The sequence below is a fragment of the Bidens hawaiensis genome, unplaced genomic scaffold, assembly GCF_021521415.1.
Source record: "Bidens hawaiensis isolate Kalapana, Puna unplaced genomic scaffold, B.hawaiensis_p1.1 tig00030823_1, whole genome shotgun sequence".
NCBI lineage: Eukaryota > Viridiplantae > Streptophyta > Magnoliopsida > Asterales > Asteraceae > Bidens > Bidens hawaiensis.
In genome coordinates this window covers 164,328-185,848 of record NW_027495162.1, presented here as the reverse complement: position 1 = coordinate 185,848, position 21,521 = coordinate 164,328, and the positions used below count along the sequence as shown (strand labels likewise).

General features: G+C 35.9%; 1 protein-coding gene across 1 annotated transcript; it reads right to left on the bottom strand.

The window, feature by feature from the left end:
* Nucleotides 1-1,915: 1,915 nt before the first annotated feature.
* On the bottom strand, nt 1,916-4,603 carry LOC143581195 (transmembrane ascorbate ferrireductase 2-like). The gene is made up of 5 exons (XM_077064024.1): nt 4,434-4,603; nt 2,899-2,947; nt 2,578-2,777; nt 2,181-2,482; nt 1,916-2,081 (listed from the first exon to the last, which is right to left on the bottom strand). The coding sequence occupies exons 1-5, from the start codon at nt 4,575-4,577 to the stop codon at nt 2,024-2,026; spliced, it is 753 nt and encodes a 250-aa protein (XP_076920139.1). The 5' UTR covers nt 4,578-4,603; the 3' UTR covers nt 1,916-2,023.
* Between the last annotated feature and the right edge of the window lie 16,918 nt (nt 4,604-21,521).

Below are 21,521 nucleotides of genomic sequence, written 5' to 3'. Positions count from 1 at the left end.
ATAGCATACTCATACCCGAGGAAAGTTGATCGTCTACCAGTGAGCCGATCCACGTTTCTACAAACAGTTAAACTGATCATTCATTACTAAATAATTCAGTTAAAACATAACACACTTACTTTTTTTTCTTACATTACTATTATAATATAGATATACTTTTTGTTTATTAAAGAAACATATGTTATGTGTGTCGTATTTTATAGTTTCTTTAAAATATATTATTCAAATGCATCAAAGTCGTGATTGTAATTTTATATTAAGATAGTTGACTTAGTCTACAAGCAAACCTTCAATATATAGCAAAAACGTTAGGTGGTCAGTGGTCTTATGGCATTTGCATTTTTTAAAGGTGAAATTTATAGCATTCATGATAGAAATAAAAGTGCATGGTATATATTATTTGTTTACATAGGTGTATCATCATGAATTAAAGACTTTGTTCATTGTGATGTGACTTTTTAAAAAGTTGTGAATTTAATATTAAAAACTGTCTATTTCCGACACGAACTTGTTGACACGAAACAACACAAGTTTTAAAATGTTTGGAGTTGAGCTTAACATGTCCTATGTCTTAAACAGGTCGATCTGTTTAAGACATATTTAAATTCGTGTCTTAACACGTTAAAGACATGTTAACTATTTTAGACTTTTAATTAAAAATAATAATATACACTAGTAAAGTCCTAACTCCTAAACCTAAAGTCATACCTTTATACGACGTTTCACTCATGCCCGTCAGAACCCCGATATTATATTTTAAATAGATGTTTTGATTTGATTGAATGATTTTTTATTTCAAGTATGTTGTGGATTTAAGGGGTTTTTTTAAGTATATTATGAATTATGTATTAACTGAGACCTTTAAGTTTTAAGTTTGTTATGAACATTTTTGTTTCATTACACATGTATTATTCATTGTGTCTTTAAACATGTTCCTTAACATGTCTTAACGTGTTAACATGTTAGGTTAGTTAACGGGTTCATGTTTGGAATAAAATGACATGATTAATTATCGTGTCGTGTTCGTGTTTAGTACCACAGGTCATCATATCTTGTCGTGTCGTGTCGTGTCTGACATGTTATGACAGTCCTAATTAAAAATCCAAACCAAGATCACAATTACATCGATTAATCATAATGTTCAAAGTCATGTAAAGAATTGAAGATAATAGGGAATTCTTAAGGTTTAGGTTTAAGTTACTTTCATGTCAAACATGTAAACACGCTCATCTAAACCGTTCAAGTTTGGATGGACTAGACAAATTCATGGGTTAACCTCTTTATTGTATGGTTTAAATATATATATATATATATATATATCTATATATATATATATTGAACATATTATTAACTCAATGAGTATTTTATGTAAAATAATAATATATATAAAAGAGAAAAAGAGCAGCAGGTTAAGTATTTTACCCACTAATTGGAATTTGGCATGTTATATGTTTTTACTTTTTGTGATACGTTTATACTTTTTTTGACAAAGTAAAAACATTACAAAAGCTTTATGACCTTTTTGTTAAGTGTAGTTTAGTTGAGTCAGTTTTCATCAAGTTGGATACTTATGCAAGAGGCAAATCTATGTGTTAGGTGTTTTTTCTTTTTTTTTTTTGGGGGTGGGGTACCTTAAATTTTTATTTATTATTTTCTTTACTGTTGTTTGTATATGAAAATCCCGGTCACCCCCTTAAAATTAGTGTCAAGTCCTGATGCCTCCCTCAAAAAAATCCAAACCCCATTTCCCCTTTAATCATAATCAACATTTGTTTTCTTTTTTAACACGTATAACAATTACCGAACCATACACATCGATTATAAAACCATAACCGTAACCAAACCATTAGGTTCTCGTTTGATTTAGTCGTTGTCCATAGTTCGGTTATTCAGTTTCTACACATGCAAATCCCCTGCAACACTTGATTACATTTCTGTTTTCAATCTTACATTTGCTTTGCATTTGCATCATTGCAATTTGAATGTATAACAAAATCAGTCAATTTCATTGCTTTGTATTGTATCAACTCGAGTCGGTAGTTCCAACATCATAACATACCATAGGTTGTTCTTCTACCAACCTGAATCACCAAATCAAATGAAAACTTCACTCGCAACTTACAATCTTAAACTTGTTAACAATGTATCAAGATTAAATCAAACTTTGAACTCCCGCTTACTCGATTGATCCTCGGATAACGTCTCCTTTCCCATTGGACGGAGATACAACGCCAAATATAACAAAACCGCCCAATAAAACAATCATCACACCCAAAACATTCACCAACATTGCTTCATTTGAATAATGTGATATTATTTTATGTGTTTGAAGAAATGTTACTTTCTCTAAAACACCAGTGATGCAAGAAGCTAACGAAAGTGCGTATATGTACACTCCAAGTAACACATGCCATGGCATCAGTGAAGCTCGGTTTTGTATCGAACCACCCGGGTACCAAAATGTTGCAAATCCCACCCCCCACTACAGTTTAAAAATATTATATACAAGTAATTATTTAGTATTATCAAAAGTTTAAAACGTAAATTATGGAATAAAAAAGAGTGCAAATTAAGAACCTGAATGGTGAATAGGAATAAGCAGGCTAACCCGAGCCATGAATGCAGGCTGTAAAAGTTGTCGATCCCTCTATCGTTATGAAACTTCCAAGCGGCCCATAAACCGATTAATCCTAATATTAATGCTAAGAATTGGAGTGTGAGATGAAGCAGCTTTTTATAATTTTTTGTTCCTGATGCAGTCTTGTATGCTAGCATAGCTGTTGATCCATCCAAAATGTGGAGTAACAAGCAGATTTCAATGTAAAATGAATTATAATTTTGATAATTGATGCAGAAATTAGTCAAATAATATGAAATTAGATTATACAGTATGTTTACCTTCACCATTCAGAAGAAGAAGACCTATTACCATCAGAACAGGATGAACCTGCAAAAAACACAGCTTTATTGAATATATGAGTGGTGTAAACGAGCCGAGCCCAAGCTCAACTAGGCTCGAGGTCGGCTTATTTTCTAAAGCTAGCGCTCAGTTCGTGAGTTGTTTTCTCAAGCTCAGCCTCGGCTCATTTATTTCATATTATAACTAACTTATATACGTAAATTATTTTTATATATATTGAGATAAACCTAAAATGAGCCTAAACTTGGAACGAGGTCGCGTAGTACCTTAAACGAGTCAAAGCTGAGCTGTGCAGTGTGAAATTAATACAAAGAAGTCCAATACACAAGACTCGTTAATAGTGCTGTAAACGAACCGGGACGTCCATTCGACGAGAAGTTCGTTTATGTTCGTCAGTTTAAAAGACGAACCGGACATGAACAAAAGAATTTCGTTCGGTAAGCTTAACGGACGAACACGGACAGAGGCCGCGTTCGTTCAATAGTGTTCGTGAACGTCAGTCCGGTAGCTTCCGATAAAGATTAAACTTTTTGAAATTAATATGTAATCGTTTATGTTCATTTGTTCATTAGAGTTGTTTATGTATGTTATATAGATTTTCATTAATCGATAAAAAACATTCGAACGATTTATGTATGTTTGTCCATTAATGTTCATTAGTGTCTGTTAGTGTTCGTTTGTCCATTAGCGAACGTACACATACAGACACGGACAAACTCAAATCCTTAACGAACGGACACGCACACAAATTTTCGTTCGGTAGTGTTCGTGAACCGTCCGTTTGTCCGACAAAAGCTTAACGGACAAACACAGGCAAGGTCTCATCCGGTTTGGTTCGGTCTGTTTACAGCCCTACTCGTTAATTTGTTAATGGAAGGAGAGTATACTGAATTATTAGTGTTAAATTGCTATATATATAAATTTCACATGATATTAAAATTACCAATATCTCAAATATCCGTCCTTGACCGATATCCGATATTTTTCCATATTAACTGCTTAGAAACAAACCAAGCTGAGCCGAGCCGAGCCGAAGCTCAACTACACTCGATCTCTTCTCATTTCGAGCTCTTTTTCTAAAGCTAGAGCTCAATTCGTGAGTCCTTTTTTCAAGCTCGTTTACTATTTATCACTTAATTAATATACATATTTAATTATTTTCATATAGTTTGAGACACCTTAAACGAGTCAAAGCTCAGCTATACGGTGTGAAACTAATACAAATACGTAAGAATCACTAAACCTCAACGAGCCTAAACGAGCTTCCAATACAAGGCTCGATAACTAAACGAGCTTTATTCGAGACGCTCGAGATCGTTAAAGCTTGACTAGTTTCGAGCTTTTTACCGATCCGATCTCGATTAGAATAATAACAAACAGTTGATTATTATTAATCAGGTCTATTTATATACTCCGTAACAAACTAGATTCTAACGGTAATTAAGTAGCTAATGAAATCGGAGCCCCAACTGTACTTAACAAATAATAATAATAATAAAAGAATGATGATTACATTGAAGAGTAGGCTTTTGTTATCTGAGAATAAAGCTAATCCGCCTCTGTAATGGACGTTCCAGATGAGAATTAGGATTGTAATTAATACTCCTAAGCTCCGTACGCATAAGTATATCGGAAATTTGACCGCCGGTACGATCATCTTACGCCGGCGACTGAGGGTTTGTTGTAATTACGGTTATCGGAGTTTTATTGACGGGAAATCAGGAGTTTACTATTATTATTATTATTATTAGGTTAGTTACCCGGTTAGTACACGTGTTAGCATAAATATATTTAATTAAATAATAACATAATATAAAATACAAAAAATATATTTAATGAATATAAAGATATATTATATGATAGAATAAATTACACATTAAACAATATGAAAATAAAACGTTATTAAAAATTAATAAATCTTCAAATATTTCTTTCTACACAATACTTGTAGTATTATTTATAATTTTATTTTCTATATAAAAACATTGTAGTTTCACATTGTTTTTATTTATAATCCTAAATAATGAAACATATAACTATCATGAGTTAACATAAATTGTCTCAAAAGCAAACCAACCATCTATAATAATTGACCTTAACTTTTATTAATCTTTAATGCAAAACAAAAATAAAGTGAAAATTTCATACTTTGAATTTAATCATTTTATCTAAAGGTATAAGATTTTATTTAAGAATAAAAATGTGAGTTCCAATATTGTTTTCGAATATGATTTCGGCTTCTATAACACGATTATCATATTGTATTTTCACATATAGTTTAGTATCATTGCATATACCATTTTCTAGTTAATATTTTAAGCAACATGACTTCAACGTCGACTTTTATGACTAATCTATAACATGACAACCTTAGATTTTAAGGTCATTTAAAACATCAGGAAACTAATACTTTCTTGTAATGTATCATTTTATGACTGATAGAACATGGATAGCGAACGCTTGCTGGTTTCTTGAGTGGCCGCATTTTTCGGTGCAAGTATAACTCGCTCACTAAAGAAAAATGTATATTTAATATCTTCAATAATAGAAGAATATACAAAGTCCATTTGTCATATGATTAATACTGTGCTAATGTCTAACATGTGTATTCCAAAGATAAGTGATTTTATCCACCTAAAAAACCAAAACATCTTCCACAATCATTAATAGTGAAAGATGTTGTTAAAAGTTAACAGTATTTTAGTTATAAGTTTTTTTTGATATACTGGTATTGGAATGACCCTATAAGGGTATGTTTGGTATGGGGTAATGGAATGGGCTTTAGAATGTAATGAGCGAAAGAATGGAATGACCAAGGTAATGGAATGATTCATTACCATTCCATTGACATGTTTGGTTAGCATGTGGGAATAAAATGAATTATTATTATTTTTTTTAATTTTTTGGTAAACTAGAAAAAACCAGAATAAAATAAAAATGGTAGTGAGTGACGGTGGGATAGTGGTGGTGGGCGGCGAGCAGTAATGGTGGTGGCGGGCGGTGGTGGGTAGCGGTGGCGATGGGCGGGAACCAGGAGCGATTGTTGGTAATGGTAGGTGGTGGTGGCGGTGGTGGGCGGTGATGGTTGGTTGGGGGTAGTAGTGGACGGCGCTGATAGATGGTGGAGAGTGGTTGGTGGTGGCGACGGGAGTGGGTGATGGTGGTGGTCGGTGGCGGAGGCAGTTGGTGGTGGTGGCGGGCGAGGGAGGCGGGGTGGTGGTGGTCGGCGATGGAGGCAGGTGGTGGTGGTGGTGGCAGGCGACGGAGACGGGGTGGTGGTCGGCGGTGGTGAGAGGGCAATGAGTAGTGGTGGTGGTGGGAGGGTGGTGGAGGTGATATAGTGTGAAAGATGGATGGAATGGAAAAAAAACATGGGTGGTCGATGGAATGAGTTTGAGGTGTTTTAGAGGGAATGGAATGGAGATGGTAATGAGTGATTCCATTCCATCGACCAACCAAACACATCTTTTTTCATTCCATCGTAATGGTCCATTTCATTCCGTCTCTCATTCATGCATACCAAACACTACCAAAGAGCTAATAGTCAGCCTTAACTTAATGACACTTCTAATTCTTGAATGCACTTAAGGTACTTCCCTTTTTTATGATACACTCATTTAGTAGTAATAAGTATACAATAAATTGATCTTAAATAAACTTTGTTATAAACTTAGCATAAATGATAGGTTGATTAAATAGTTAACTAAAAAGAAGTTATAAACGACTACTTTTTTAAACTAACCCGTGGACAAAACTCATTTTAATTATAAACTGTTTTGACTTGAATCATGTTTGATATTTTAACCGGCTAAAGAAACCCGCTTGTTTAAGTTAACATAAACATTAAGAATACATCAATAGTGAATCTGTCTTTTCAGGGTTTGAAAGAAAAAAACTTGTAATTTAGTAAATAATCATATATATTTAATAAGTTAAAGTTTATTGAAATTTAATTTTAAAATTAATCTTGCCTCTTCATTTAACAATATCATTTTTTATAAAACCTTAATTAATATAATATATTTACAACCTTAATTTTTAAAATCATTATTCAATATCAACGTAACAATTAGTTACTTAAAAAAACCTAATATTAATAACTAATATAATATATTTATATAAAACAAAAAAACATATTTATGTTGGTATTCAATTGTTTAAATCAGGAAAGTATTATTAAAAAGAGCAAATGAAATATTAAAAAGTAAAAAAAATAATATACAAAATTATTAATAGCAAAGAATTATTAAAAAAAGAAAATGAAAGATTGAAAAGTAAAAAAAATGAAATACAAGATTATTAATAAGAAAGAGAATTATCAAATGTATTTAATATGAGAGAAAGAAGGGAAAAATTTTGTAAGGATGAATTTGATAATGACATGTGGCACTAAGTAAGTTTTATTTATTATATAGTATAGATTATTACTATTAAAGTCAACTAAATTAATCGGTTTTCGGTTAATCGGTTCAGTCTATTCTGTTAACTTTTCAGTTTAGTTATGTTAGTTTTTTTAGAGAATATTACTGTTTTAGTCCCTGTGGTTTTTAGGCGGAATCACTTTTAGTCCATGAACAAAAAGTGAACTGTTTAACGGGGAGGCAAATACGGTTCAATTTTTAAACCACGTGGATTTAAAGTTTTAAAGTGAACTGTTTAACGGGGAGGCGAATACGGTTCAATTTTTAAACCACGTGGATTTAAAGTTTTAAATAGTTCTTTTTTTTGTTCAGAGACTAAAAGTGATTCCGCCTGAAAACCACGGGAACTAAAACAATAATTTTCTCTCTTTTTTATATTTAGAATGATGACTTTCTTTTTTGTGTTTAGGTCACCTCACTTTCCAATTTGGAGAACTCTGTTTCCCACTCTGGCCAGGCTACGTTATCTTAACCGGACTCACGATGGCTTCAGAGTTCCCTTGGGAAACTATATTGTTGGCTACGACTTGAAAGCTATTGTTTCGCCACAAGAGCAGAACTCTTTGGTGTGCATACACAGTGGGACGAAAACCCAGATGTGCACGGGATTCGAACGAAAAACCTTACAAGACCTAGCTCAATTTCTTCATTGCCGACATCTACCCAAAATGACACAAGTGAAGACGAACTTGGATCTTCACTGGAGTACCCAAGTCTTCCTACCATTAGACTAAAGTTTGGTTCGGTTAGTTACGTAGGCTAAGGTTTTCAATAAATAATATATATATATATATATATTAACTATACACAATTATCCATGAAATGAAGGTATAAAATAATTATAGTATAAAACATGAAATAAAGAGATGAAAATATAAATGTTTCGGTTCGGTTAATCGATGGTATGAAATATAACCAATAACCAATTTTGATTAACTGAATCGAAATACTAGTGATGATACATTTGATACTCAAGCTCGTTTGGTTAAAATTTTATGACGTCTTGTGATACTCGAGCTCGGTTATATAGACGCGTGTTTTTATCAAAAATCAAGCTCGATTTGTTACGCAATCTTAATAGACAAGAAAACATCACACTTTACCTATTTGCAGTCAAACACCAACCATAAAAACAAACTTTTGTAACAACTAAACATGAATGTCAGCATGTTAACATCTAATAACTAAATCCCATAAGGCCACCAGTAGTGAGCGACCTCTTCCGGCGAAATTTGAACGATAGGGGTGACAACATCGTCTTCCGACGAAATGTGGGGCGATAGGGGGTACCTTTTGTTGCTCTTATCTTCTCTGCTTCTCTTTCTAATTATTATTATTATTATTGTTGTTGTTGTTGTTGATTGTGTGTGATATATATATTAGGCTACAACACCATTACATTTCAAAAATAAATTCCTTTACTTTAATGACTAGATGTCACATGTTACAATTTACCTAATTTGTAGCCCCTCTAATACACATAGCTTAACATAACACACAATTACTTAGACTTTTTTTATTATTATTATTTTATAAATATATAAACTGCACCAGAAAGAGCATCAAATCTTCATCCATATCGTCCCTACCACGTGTTGCTCTTAGCCTATGTCCATGGTAAATAACAAATGCAAAAAAGCCATGTCAGCAGTGTAAATATTAAACTAAAGTAATAAATGAGATTCAAAAATGATGCAGGTAAATTTTAATTTATTCTTTATATTTTTTTATGTTTGGGTAAAAACTTCTATGAGTGCTTTTGTAAGTTTTTTTTAAGTGAGTTTCGAGCTATTGTAGCATCTAACTCAACATGATTATTATCGGAAGTTATCTTGGTAATTTTATAAATTACACAAATCCTGCCGCAACTTTATTGTGGTTTATAAAAGATTTGTTACAAAATAAAACAAAAAAGTTAAATAAAAAAAAAGAAATAAAATTAAACTTTCAAATAGGAGATGAAATTTAAAAACTTACTAAAAGGACAAAAGTAAAAAAAATAACAATAATAATAACAACAAAAGGACAATAGAAGCACTATGCTATAACTTTTTATAACCAATCATCATTTTATCAAATTAGCATATTGTCACATTTAAAAAAATATAATTGTAACACATGGAAGACAGTCTGAGCCCGAGCCCGAAACCGAGCCTTGATGAATGATGAACGATGAATGATGAACTCGATTCGTTAAGACTTCTGATGAGTGATGATACTTACAATCTGTCAGAATCAAATTCTCATACATTGAGATACATACAACTATTAGCTTTAAAAAAACCAAATTATAAGCATAAACACCAACCATTAAAAACAATCTTTTTACTTTTTATTGCAACTAAACATGTTATATCATCAATCCCACTATTATATTCGCGTTTTAGGGGGTCATTTAGACAAAACCATAAAACGCAAATATAACGATCACATAGCTAAAATGAAAGTTAATAATAAACTTCATCTTCATATATAGTTAGCCCTTTACTTTATATAACAATATAAACTGCCCAAAAAGAATCCAATCTTCATCCACATGGTTTTACTTTGCAGACATCTTATCTCTAGCATGTGTTGCTTTCTTGTTCTTCTTCATGTCCCTAGTTAAAAAAAAGCCACGTCAGCAACAACAACAACAATAACAATAATAATAATAATAATAATAATAATAATAATAATAAAAGAAGATGAGTCACATGCAGTAAGGTACGATACACTTTTTCTTTGTGCACGTGTTTATGTGGTTCTTTAACATCCATTTTGCTCCTCGACACTTTTGGCAATCACTTTGCTTACTCATAGTACATTTAGAACAATGTTCTAGAAGCATCTTGACCGTTTTACAATCCGGGTTGCACCCGTCCATGCTCTCGCATTCACTTGCGTGCGATAAAGCATTTAATAGCCTCTTTAACTGCCCATCACAAAAAAAAAGTTAAATTTTATTAGAAAACAAAAGGTTAGCATAGTTAAATTTTATATATACAAAAAAGTTATAATTCTTACCGTGTTTGCGTTTTTACTCTGAACTTGATTTTTTCGGGCCTCTTTAACTTCCCCTTCAGGTGAAGGGGCGATTAAGTTTAAGTTACCGGTGTGACAGGTGTCAGCATTTGGTTGGACGACAAGATTATGTTTAAAATGATATAAAATCATCATGGAAGAGTATTTAGCGTGCCCGAGAGTATCAAACTGGTATCGAGAATTCTGGCACTTGTTCAAGAAATCATCTCGAGTGTCGAAGAACTTGTTAACGAGCACGTCGTCATGATCCTTCGTATCCACCGGTATATCACTCACTATATCCTTAGAGAGTGGAGTATCTTCACAAGAACCACATTTGTGCACTCTGCAAACACATCTGCCAAAAAAAAAAGTTATAAAAATTAATATTCAAGTCTAAAACAATATTAATGTTAATAAAAATGAATATATATGTATGTATTCACCTTGAACATAACTGAATCTTGTTACATTGTTTACAAAACCATCTACTTCCTGATAATATTACTTCATTGCAGGATGCGCAAACATGTTGTAACCGAACGATCATATAATTTTCTTTATCCGGCATAATAACTTCACCAAGCTGTAACATCAATAAACAAAATTAATAAATATTGTACTACAAAGTATAAAACATAAAGAGATTAATATTAAGTATTTAATGTTTACTCTGTGCATCACTAAAGCCTCCTTTGTAAGATGTTCTTGTCCATTTGCCATCAAGATTCGTTTAGTTCGTGACTTGACAAACAAGTTTTTACCAGACTTTTCTTCTTCATCAAGTTTCTTGCTTATGTTTTCAGCCGCATCCGACCAACAATCGCCAAGAAAATATGGCAGACGTGATGTGCTTGCTTTAGCATTCGATGGAACAAAATATTCGTTGTATAAATTAGTCTGGTCGACCGCAATCCCATCTTTCATAGCTTTCTTGATCATTAACTTGTACCTTCAAAAAAAATATATTTAATATAAGTTTTCCGTAACAGGTTCTCATAGTTATTAAATATTAAAAAAATTAAAATAACGATAATAATAATAACTTAACGTACCATTGTCGTAGCTTAGTCTTCTCGGGTGTCTTTTGAGTTTTGGGATGACAATAAAAAATATAATCTTCGCCTTTAATAAGCGGACACGACCATATGTAACACGATGCAAAACCTCGTTTCTTGCAATGCTCGAGGTATCCGATCTAAAAAGAAAACATAACTTATTATCTCATATAACGGTAATAATTAAACGGATTAAACAGACTAAAAAAGTAAAGGAAAAATATTATACCAATATTTCATGGTAAACGAAGGTGCGAAGAGGCTCGCCACTTGCGGTTTTTCTTTCGGGCTGAAAGTATTTGACCGAGTCAATGTACGAGATGTAAATGCATCGGTTGTTCGGCCCGTTACACTCGGACCCAAATTCTTGAACATACATTCCAAACAGGCATACATCCACACCTCCTATTTTCTGGAACAAAAGTATTAACTGTTTGCAAAAGAAAATTAAAATGTTAGATGTATAGTTTGATATATTATACTAACAGTAACATAATAATATGTCTATATAAATAAACTTACTTTTGATCTATATTCCATTTTTTCTGGATAATATTTTTCATTAAATATATCTCTAAATTCCTTCTTAACTTCCAACTCTTTGTCAACTGATACCACCACTCTAACAACAAGACCTTCTGCTACTGATACCTGTAACATTTCAAAAAATAAATATATATATCAATAACCATATATTTTTTATATAAATTAATTTATAAAAAAATACATAGATTTTTTTTTTACTTTTTCTGATGGTATTCCGTAAAATGCTGCGCTTTCTTCTCGCTCTTGCTTCATTCGTGTAAAAAGGCGTTGCTCGATGTGATCACCGAGATTCGTTCGTGGCAAATATGTGGCTCCCGTGACGTTGTTTGGTAACGGGATTCGTGTCCCGTTTTCCTTTTCTTTTAAGTAACATTTCGGGCACACGTATTCCGATTTCCCTTCTAAATCGGTTTCGTTATTGTATAGGCCACATATCCTATGCTGCCAGTTTTGACATGTATCACATTGCACCCACTGCAAAAAAAAAAATGTTATGTAATGAATAAATATTTGAATGGAAATCATAAGGTTGTTTAACTTACCGAGTCTTCGATTTCCTCATCGTTCTTTACAATGTGAAGATTGGCTTTTGAAACCGAACCGACACGTGTCATGATGGTTGACCCGCGATAGCCTCTAAAGCAGCACATACAAATGCAATGCTGTGTGTTGTTCTCAGTTGACCGATAATATTTAACGTTTCTTTTGACGCGCAAGTCACACGATGAGCAGTATACGGGTGTGGGGGCGAGTAAAAGCTTGTAGTTGGAGCATAGCTGGCACGGGTTTTGACCTTCTGAAGATGTTGTGTTTGCTGATGTGTCGTTTGTTGGTTGGATAAACCTTGACAAATGTTCTTTCATTTGACCCGCAGTGAAAGCATCAGCCAACGAGGCACTCGGTTTCTTATTATTAGCAGCCTCTGGTTGTGGCCCGTTATCTTGAAAAGAATCAGCCAAAGCAGCACTCGGTATCTCTGGCCCGTTACCTTGAAAAGAATCAGTCAAACAGACACTCGGTTTCATTACATTAGCGGGCTCCACCTCTGGCCCGTTATCTTGAAAAGTATCAGTCAAACAGACTCTCGGTTTCATAACATTAGCGGGCTCCACCTCTGGCCCGTTATCTTGAAAAGTATCAGCCAAACAAACACTCGGTTTCATAACATTAGCGGGCTCCACCTCTGACCCGTTTTCTTGAAAAGTATCAGCCAAACAGACACTCGGTTTCATAACATTAGCGGGCTCCACCTCGGGCCCGTTATCTTCAACAAGTATAATCGGGCCCGTTATTTTCTCAGATTCCGAAACAGTCGGTTTCATTAACAGAATTGACTCCAAAACAGCCACATAATCATCTACAGCTGTATTTAACTCGCATGTCACTTTTGGGCCTGATGCATCTGGTACCGTGTTAACATCCGAGCACAATGCATCTTCATTATCGGGCCCGATATCCTTTTTAGAAGCCGAAAATTTCATGAAGCGATTGTAAACATCCATAAGATCACCAGAACTTACATCTGTGTCCATTAGTTTACTTAATACCTCCTTTCTATCGGCCCCGTTTCCCATCTCAAACGGGCCCGATACTTCACTACTCTTGGGCCATTGTTCCAATGCAGGCAGGTGAAAAGGCAGACACGCGTTGATCACTACATCCATTAGAGTACCTCTATCAACCCAAGATTCATAATTACTTATCGAGCTCACGTCATATTTTTGCCTCTTAGATTCCATTAGCCCGTTAACGTGCCCAAACGAATAACTCAAAGACTCATTATTAACGGGCCCGAAATTACTCTTTCTTTTTCTAGACATCATCCCAAAACCAGCAGGCCCGTAAACACCATAATTCAAATCACTACAGTTATTACTTAAACTTTCTTCCTGTCGGCCCGTTACTGATGTCCACGCACTAACCCGTGGAGTATTGAGCCCGTTTGACTGATCTGGACACTGACTCACCCACTGGCCCGCAACATAAGCCTGTGGTCTCGTATACGTCTCACGATACGAACCCTGAGTATTATACATAGCACCCGAAATGTTTGGCTGCACATTATTAGCTGATATTGAAAAGCCCATATTATTCGACCGACCAACAGACTGCAGATAACTCCCAGGTGTCACTGTTGTAGTATTAAACATGTTTGTACTAACAACATTATTGATCGAAGAACCTGTAGAAATTAATTATGCACATTAATATCCATACCAAAAAATAAAAAAAAACTCTATAATATAAAGATTATAAAGATCATTATAAACAAACCTCCAAAAAACCGCTGATTTGTTATGTTAATAGGCAGCGAGCCGTAACCGAAACCAGTGTAACCCAGATTCACCGGATTAACTCCATTAGACATCATTGGATTATGATAAGTAGCATATCCCTATAATAATAAAAATATTTACAAGTTAATATCTAATATATATATATATATATATATATATATATATAAACATTATAAAAATCAAGAATTATATAAAATACAAGAAAACAAGTCTTACCACTGGATGAGTTTCACAAATATCATCCCTGCAAAAATAAAAAAAATTAATAAACATTAAACATAAAAACATAAAGTTTATAAATTTTTAATTTTTTTAAAAAAAGAGGTGACAAGATTGAAGACTAACAAGGTATAGGTGAACCCGTCACGAATACCGACAAGAAAAGGTGAATTATGATTCATGTTACGGTGAAATTATGATCAAGAAGATCAAGAACGAAGAGGGTTTTGACGAACACAACATAAGGATTAAAACCCTAATATTATTATTATTAAGGAAAGATTAGTGATTCGAAGAAGAGGGTGTAAAGCCTTGGCCTCTAAGTCCAAGGGTTTTGGGTTTTATAGGTTTTGGATTTGTGGGTGTGGGACCCACTAGTTGAACTCCTTTGACATTTATTGACTTGGGTTCCAATAATAATAATAATAATGAACTTTAACTATGAAGTATATAATAATAAAGTTAACTGGTTTCAAACTATGTAAGAACCATTTAGTTGATGATGGGTTGAAAGTAGAGGTGCGTAAACTGGTTTAAAATTTAAAGCTGGTTTGGTTTGGTTAATAAAAATCAAAATCGGTTTATGTTCGATTTGAGTTTTGATTGGTTTTGGTTCGGGTTCTGACCGGTTTCGGTGGAAGGGGCGTAGGCAGCTTTAGGGGAACGGGTTCGGCCGAACCTGTACAAAATTTTGTTTTAGTGTTATATATTAGTATATTTTGAAATCGAACCGTACAAATTTCAATATCGAACCCGTAGAAAACCCAAATCTAAGTGATAAACAATCAGTCGTCCATCCCTGAAAATTTTCCGAACTCGTAGGAAAATATTTCTGGTTATGCCACTGTTCGGTGAAGAAAATTACAAACAGGTTCTGAGCCTACGGTTCCAAACAGGTTTTCTACTTAATTGGTTCGATTTTTAGATTGGTTCGGTTAACCGGTTAATTTGCCTACCTTTGGTGATAAGTTATAAGGACACGTAAACTAAGTCGGTGAACTGGTTATGAATCGTTTGGTGGGAAGATAGTTTGTGTGTTGTTTATTAAAAACAAGCGAATATGAATAAACTATTTTGTGGGTTAAAGTAATTTGTACATATATGGGTTTTGGATTTGGGGGTTTTATTGGAAGCAAAATCTCTATTGTTTAGGATTGTGGTACGGTATATCTACATGTCATCGTTCTCTGACCCTATATACAACTTGGCTATGAGTACGATTGTACTGGATGGCGGTTCGACGGTTTCTTAGATAAAGGTGGGTATTGTTGTTATGGGTTGGGTTTGACCAAGTGAGCATTATTAAAAGTTAATTTATTTCGGGTGGAAGGCTGAAAATGGGAAATTACCAACATCAGATGCATTACGTAGAAAGCGGTGCTTGAAGATACAAGTGATGATCCTTACGACGTGTTAGTGCTTTTGGAAGGTAAGGAGTGAGACGATTTTTAATAATAGACAGGTTTTTATTTGTAACCGGGTGTGTATGTTGTCGTCTAGTCTAGCTACTTGCATATGATATGACAATTGGTTACTCTCTACAAATGTTATAATATTTTAGTAGTGTTATATGTTGAAGTGTATAGCAAAACTGTTGCTACAACAAAGATAAGACCATTGATAGTGAATAGACTGGTTAGGCTAAAAGGCTTCAAGGGTTCAGATTAGCCTAATGCAGGTCATGGTGTCCCTCTACGTTTGCAAAACGTAGAAGGAGGTTCACTAGTTAGTTGTTTGTTGTTATAGCTCACCAATGATCAAGAACCGTGATGTTTGGAATCGGTTTTGGAATGATGTTCTTGGTGAAGCTATGAAGATATTGAAGTAAGAAAGAAATAAGTTAGGAGCATATTTCTCAAGGAAGAATAGAAGATTAGGGAGATGGTGTTATCTGCCTAAATCTGGTGTGTTTGTGTTTATGGCTAAGCTTCCTTTATATAAGTGAGGAGATGTAAGCCTTTTAGTTCAGATGTAACTAACTAGTTAGCCTCTTGTTTGCATAGAGAGTTGACCATTGTTGGGCGGGAAGCTTTGGACCGATGGTCCATAGATAAAATAATAATATTTTATCTGAATGTGTCCTTTGCTTAGAGGGGACAAGGATGTGAATAGTGATGTGACATTGTACTGTAGCACGTGGTTGCTTATTTATTATTTCCTTGGGCTACCCCCGTCATCAGCCCCCTAACTCAGAGGTGTTTGAGAGGTAAGCTCAAGGGCTTCTGACTTTTTCACATATTTTGTTTATTGCTTAAAGGCTTCGAGGCTTGTAAGCTTCGAGGCTTTGTTCGGATTTGGTTATTTTTTGAATTATTGATGTGACAGTTGATTTGATGGTAACTGCCATATTGCAGTTCCCAATAACTGTTTTTTCATTAATAGTTATTGTTGAGATAACTATTCACTTTCTTCTAGATTTCTTTTAACAATTTCCACCATAAACACTTTCAAGTTTCATTCAATCCATCTCTAGGTTAGTCTCGATCATTCCTTTTTCTTTCAAAATTATGGTTGCCAAAAAGGACCTTTCGATCAGTTTTTCCCAATTAACCCAAGAAGAGGTTGAATCGTTCTGTATTGATGGGGAATAGGGTTGAAGTACAAACCGATTGCTCCGCCGGTCGACTCTTCCATTGATCGTTGTCCGGCGGGTTTTATTGCTTTATATTGCCGTCATTTCGAATTTTCTAACCTTCGACACCCTTTTTCGGTTTTTGTTCTTAATGTTTTGGAGTATTATCGTATATCATTCGGCCAAATCCATCCGTTAGGGCTCGCTAGGGTTTTGCACTTTGAAGTTTTGTGTAGAGCCTTAGGTTATGACCCTTCGTTGTTGAGTTTTCGCCGTTTCTTTCGTTTGGCAAAGAACGGTGATTGGTATACGTTTGAACACACTAAGGTTGAAAAGTGTTTGGTTTCTTCAGCGGTTACAACCCTCAGTTCTTGGAAGGACCGTTTTTTCTTTGTTTCCGATTCTATCCTTCTGTTTAAACCTGTTTGGAGACAACCCGAAGCCGTTTTAAACGAGCCTGAACCGGCCGAATCAGGTTTGAACGATTTGCTTCTGAAACGTATTAGGGAATGTCCTTCACGTCTTCGCCCTTTTCCCGAACATCTTCTTGTGTTATTAGAAATTAGCAAACTTTGGGATAAGCCTAATCGGGATCCCGTGCTTATGAGGGATAATAAGGGTATGCGCTTGTTTATCCCGTACTTGGTTTATCTTGTTGATATATTTGCTAATGGATTTGTTTTGTTTTTGCAGCCATGTCTGCTTTGGATTTCCTGAAGAGTGATGATACTTCCGACGTTGCTTTTACTGATGCTGCAACCGTTATTGGGGAGGATTCGGTTGTTCGGGGTAAGGAGGGTCGTTTTGAGGGTGCTGAGTATGCTGGGTTGAAAACGTTAAAGGGTTCACCAAAAGTGTTGTTCCAAAGTCTTCCACTCGTCGTTCCACACGACGTTTGCTGAAGTCTGTTGCTACCTCATCTTCTCATGAACCAGTTGAGGTAAGCGATGATATTCAAGCTTCTGAAGACCAGGGTCCAATTATGGAGGTTGAGAAGGAACAGGGGTTGGTGATTTCTAAGAAGAAGAAATCGGCTGGCAAGAAGGTTGAGATGCCAGTCGTTCAAGGGTTGGACGGAAATGCGATTTATGTGCCGGAATGGAGTGTCAGGATTGGGGATAGTTTCAAGGATCCTGAAGTTTGTGCCGATGCTTTAGCCCATTTTTCTCCTCCGGGGGTTCGTGATACTATCTCCAAGATGGAAGGTGACTCCTTGTTGTCCCGGTTGATTTTGAACTATTCCAACGTTTCTGCCCTTTTGGCATAAGGTGTCACCCGTTTTAGGAAAGGGATGGAGGAATATGAGGAGTTTATGATCACGAAGGAGAAGATGAAGGCCTCTATAACGACCATGAAGAAGGAAGTTGAAGTTTATTCTGATAAGGAGAAAGTGCTTGTGAAAAAGATTGAAGAGTTGTCTCGTGGCCATGAGATTGAGATGGCCGGGTTGAAGAAAGCTATGGAAGCTGATAGGGCTAGGTTGGATGCTGATCGTGAAGCCTTTGAGGTGCAGATGGGAGCCTTCGAGATGGAGAAGGAAGGCTTGAAGGCTTCGGTTACCCAGACTTCTGAAGATAACAAGTGGTTGATCGAGCATGGGTTTAAGCAGGTTGTATCCTACTTGCTTCATTCTAAAGAATTTAACTCGGTGTTGGGTGATGTTTACACGAAGCTGCTAGACCATGGAAAGCATTTGGGTTTTATTGCAGGCTTTCATCATCACGAAACCGGTCAGCCTATGGAGCAGTCTTCCTTGTTCAACCCTGAAGCCTACAAGATTTTCACCGGTTCATTTCATGCGATGGAAAGGCTTACTTACCCTTATGTGGGTGAAGTTTCATCATGCTATGGTAAGCCTCTTTCAGTTTTGCAGGGCTTGAAACCAACCGGCCTTGATGAGAAGGTTGCTAAGGAGGTGCTTGAGTCCTGGTCGAAAAAACATTCCCGCTCCGGTGATAGTGAGGAGACCTTATCTGGGGGAAGCGACGGGTCTCATGTGGCAAGCCTTGAAGGCTCGGCTGTTGCTGATGTTGTTTCACAGGTCAAGAAGTCAAAGAAGGCTAAGGATGGTAAGGCTAGTACCTCAAAGCCTGTTGCTGATGTTTAAACACTTTATTCGTAGCTTTCTTAGAACAATGTTATGTAATATTGAACAATGTAGGTTTGGCATGGAACTCTTAAAGTTTCTGCCTTGTGGTTGTGTTTGGCCTTTATGACCATTGAACATTTTCTTGGGAGTCCTTGTAATTTCCTTGTTTTAGCCTTAATTGGCTTATTATGTATGGATGCTATGGCCTTAGAATAGCCTTGTTTATGAACTTATTATGTTCTATGTGTGTGTTGATTGCTTGTCTTGTTAGTTTAATGTGATTTTAGCTAACTTTCCTTAAGAAGTTTTAGTGTTGCAGTCACTTTTAGCTTCAAGGCTTCATTAGGTAAAAAGCACATGTTTGCTATCCTTTATATCACTACTTAGTGTATGTTTTTTGTTTTCGTAAACTTTTGGAGTTTAAGGAACGAATTGGTGTAGGCTGTTCAGACCTGTCTATGAGATTAGTTTTAGTTTAAAAATTTTCTAAGTCTCATGGAGTTGGATTGATATAGGTACTCACCCCTTATATAGATCCATTTAACCATTGAACCTATTGAGCGATGTGGCCTGGGAGCTCATCTCCTTACATGGCCCTTGCCATGGAGTTTCTTGCTAGGTTCTCAACCTGATTATAAGATAGTAAAGACAAGTTATGACAAAAAGTTTATCATTCATTCAAGAGGTTGTTGTTCACAAAAAGGAGAATTATACATCTCTTGAAATACATTCTTAGGTTTTGACTAGGCATAGAACCTTTTAAGGGTTTTGCCGTTCCAGTGTCTTGGAAGCTTTTTGCCTTCTTAGTCGGTCAGCTTGTAGGATCCACCCTTGTGAGCTTCGAGGATTGTGTATGGTCCTTCCCACTTTGGGCCGAGCTTTCATTGATTCTCTTTCTTGTTGGACTCATTGTTTCGGAGTACAAGGTCTCCAGGCTTGAAGCGTTCATGCTTTACTCTTGCATTGTAATAAGCTTCCGTTTTTTGTTTGTACTTAGCCTCTTGTATCGCGGCTTGATCACGAATTTCTTCGAGGAGTTGCAAATTCAACATGGTCTCATTGTTGTTTGACTCGAGGTCCATGTTGAGTGTTCTTTGAGTCACAACTCCGACTTCGGCCGGGATTACAGCTTCCGATCCGAACACTAGGCTGTAAGGCGTTCGTTTGTGACTTGTTTTTTCGGTTGTTCTTATTGCCCAGAGAACGTTTGGGAGTTCTTCAAGCCAATTGTTGTCATGCCATCCCAGCCTTGATTTGATTCCCTCAACGATTGTTCTGTTTGTTCTTTCAACTTGGCCGTTGGATTGTGGGTATGCGACTGAGCTGAACACTGAGTGATTCTGAATTCTTTGCACCATGTGCTAAAAGGCTTCTCAGCAAATTGTTTCCCATTATCCGTGACCAACACTCCTGGCAGCCCATAACGGCAAATGATGGTTTCCCATACGAAGTCGATGACTTGTTTACCCGTTATTTTTGCAAGTGGTTTGACTTCAGGCCACTTGGTAAAGTAGTCAACAGCTACTAACAAAAATTTTACCCCACATTTGGCCGGTGGGAATGGACCAACAATATCCATCCCCCACTTGTGAAAGGGCCAAGCCGAGGAGATGGGGACTAGATCGTGTTTAGGGCTTTTGGGAACCGGTGCGTGAATTTGACAAGCTTTACATTTCTTGAGTTGTTCCGTTGCATCTCGGTGCATGGTGGGCCAGAAGTATCCGAGGTTCATCAATTTTGCGACCACCGTTCTTGGCCCAAAATGAGCTCCACATATCCCCTCGTGAACCTCTTTGATCAGATATTGACTTTGTTCGGGGCCTACACATCTCAGTAGTGGTGCAAGGTAAGCCTTTTTATAAAGCGTTTCTCCTTGCAACACATACTGTCTTGATTTGATTCGAACCCTTACAGCCTCAGTCTGGTCCAAAGTTAACTCACCATTCTTGAGGAACCTTTCTATGGGAGTCATCCAGTTGGGACCTTCTTCATTGATTACATCTTGAACCTCCAATTCTTGAATTGAAGGAGTTTTCAGCACTTCCACCAGTACTTTCTTGGTGAGGTGTGCAAAAGTGAGGGATGCTAGCTTGCTTAGGGCATAAGCTCTCTTGTTTTGTGATCTTGGGACTTGCTTGATAGTACATTCTTGAAATGTGGTTATTAACCCTTTTGCCTTTTCACGGTACTTCTTCATGTTGGGCTCTTTTGCAATATAGCTATCATTGACTTGACTTGAAACAAGCAACGAGTCTGTGAAGACTTGTAGCTTTTGGATCGTCATCTCTTTGGCAATATTCAGACCAACGATCAATGCTTCGTATTCAGCTTCGTTATTGGTGGTCTGAAATTCAAGTCGAAGAGCATATGTAAATTCTAACCCTTCAGGGTTGATT

Bases quoted from the DNA above. Each gene is read 5' to 3' on its own strand.
- LOC143581195 (XM_077064024.1), bottom strand. From the start codon at position 4,577: ATGATCGTACCGGCGGTCAAATTTCCGATATACTTATGCGTACGGAGC. The intron at 2,948-4,433 runs GTAATCATCATT...TGTTTTTTGCAG, and splicing joins ACAAAAGCCTACTCTTCAAT to GTTCATCCTGTTCTGATGGT. The intron at 2,082-2,180 runs GTAAGCGGGAGT...TTGGTGATTCAG, and splicing joins GTTATCCGAGGATCAATCGA to GTTGGTAGAAGAACAACCTA.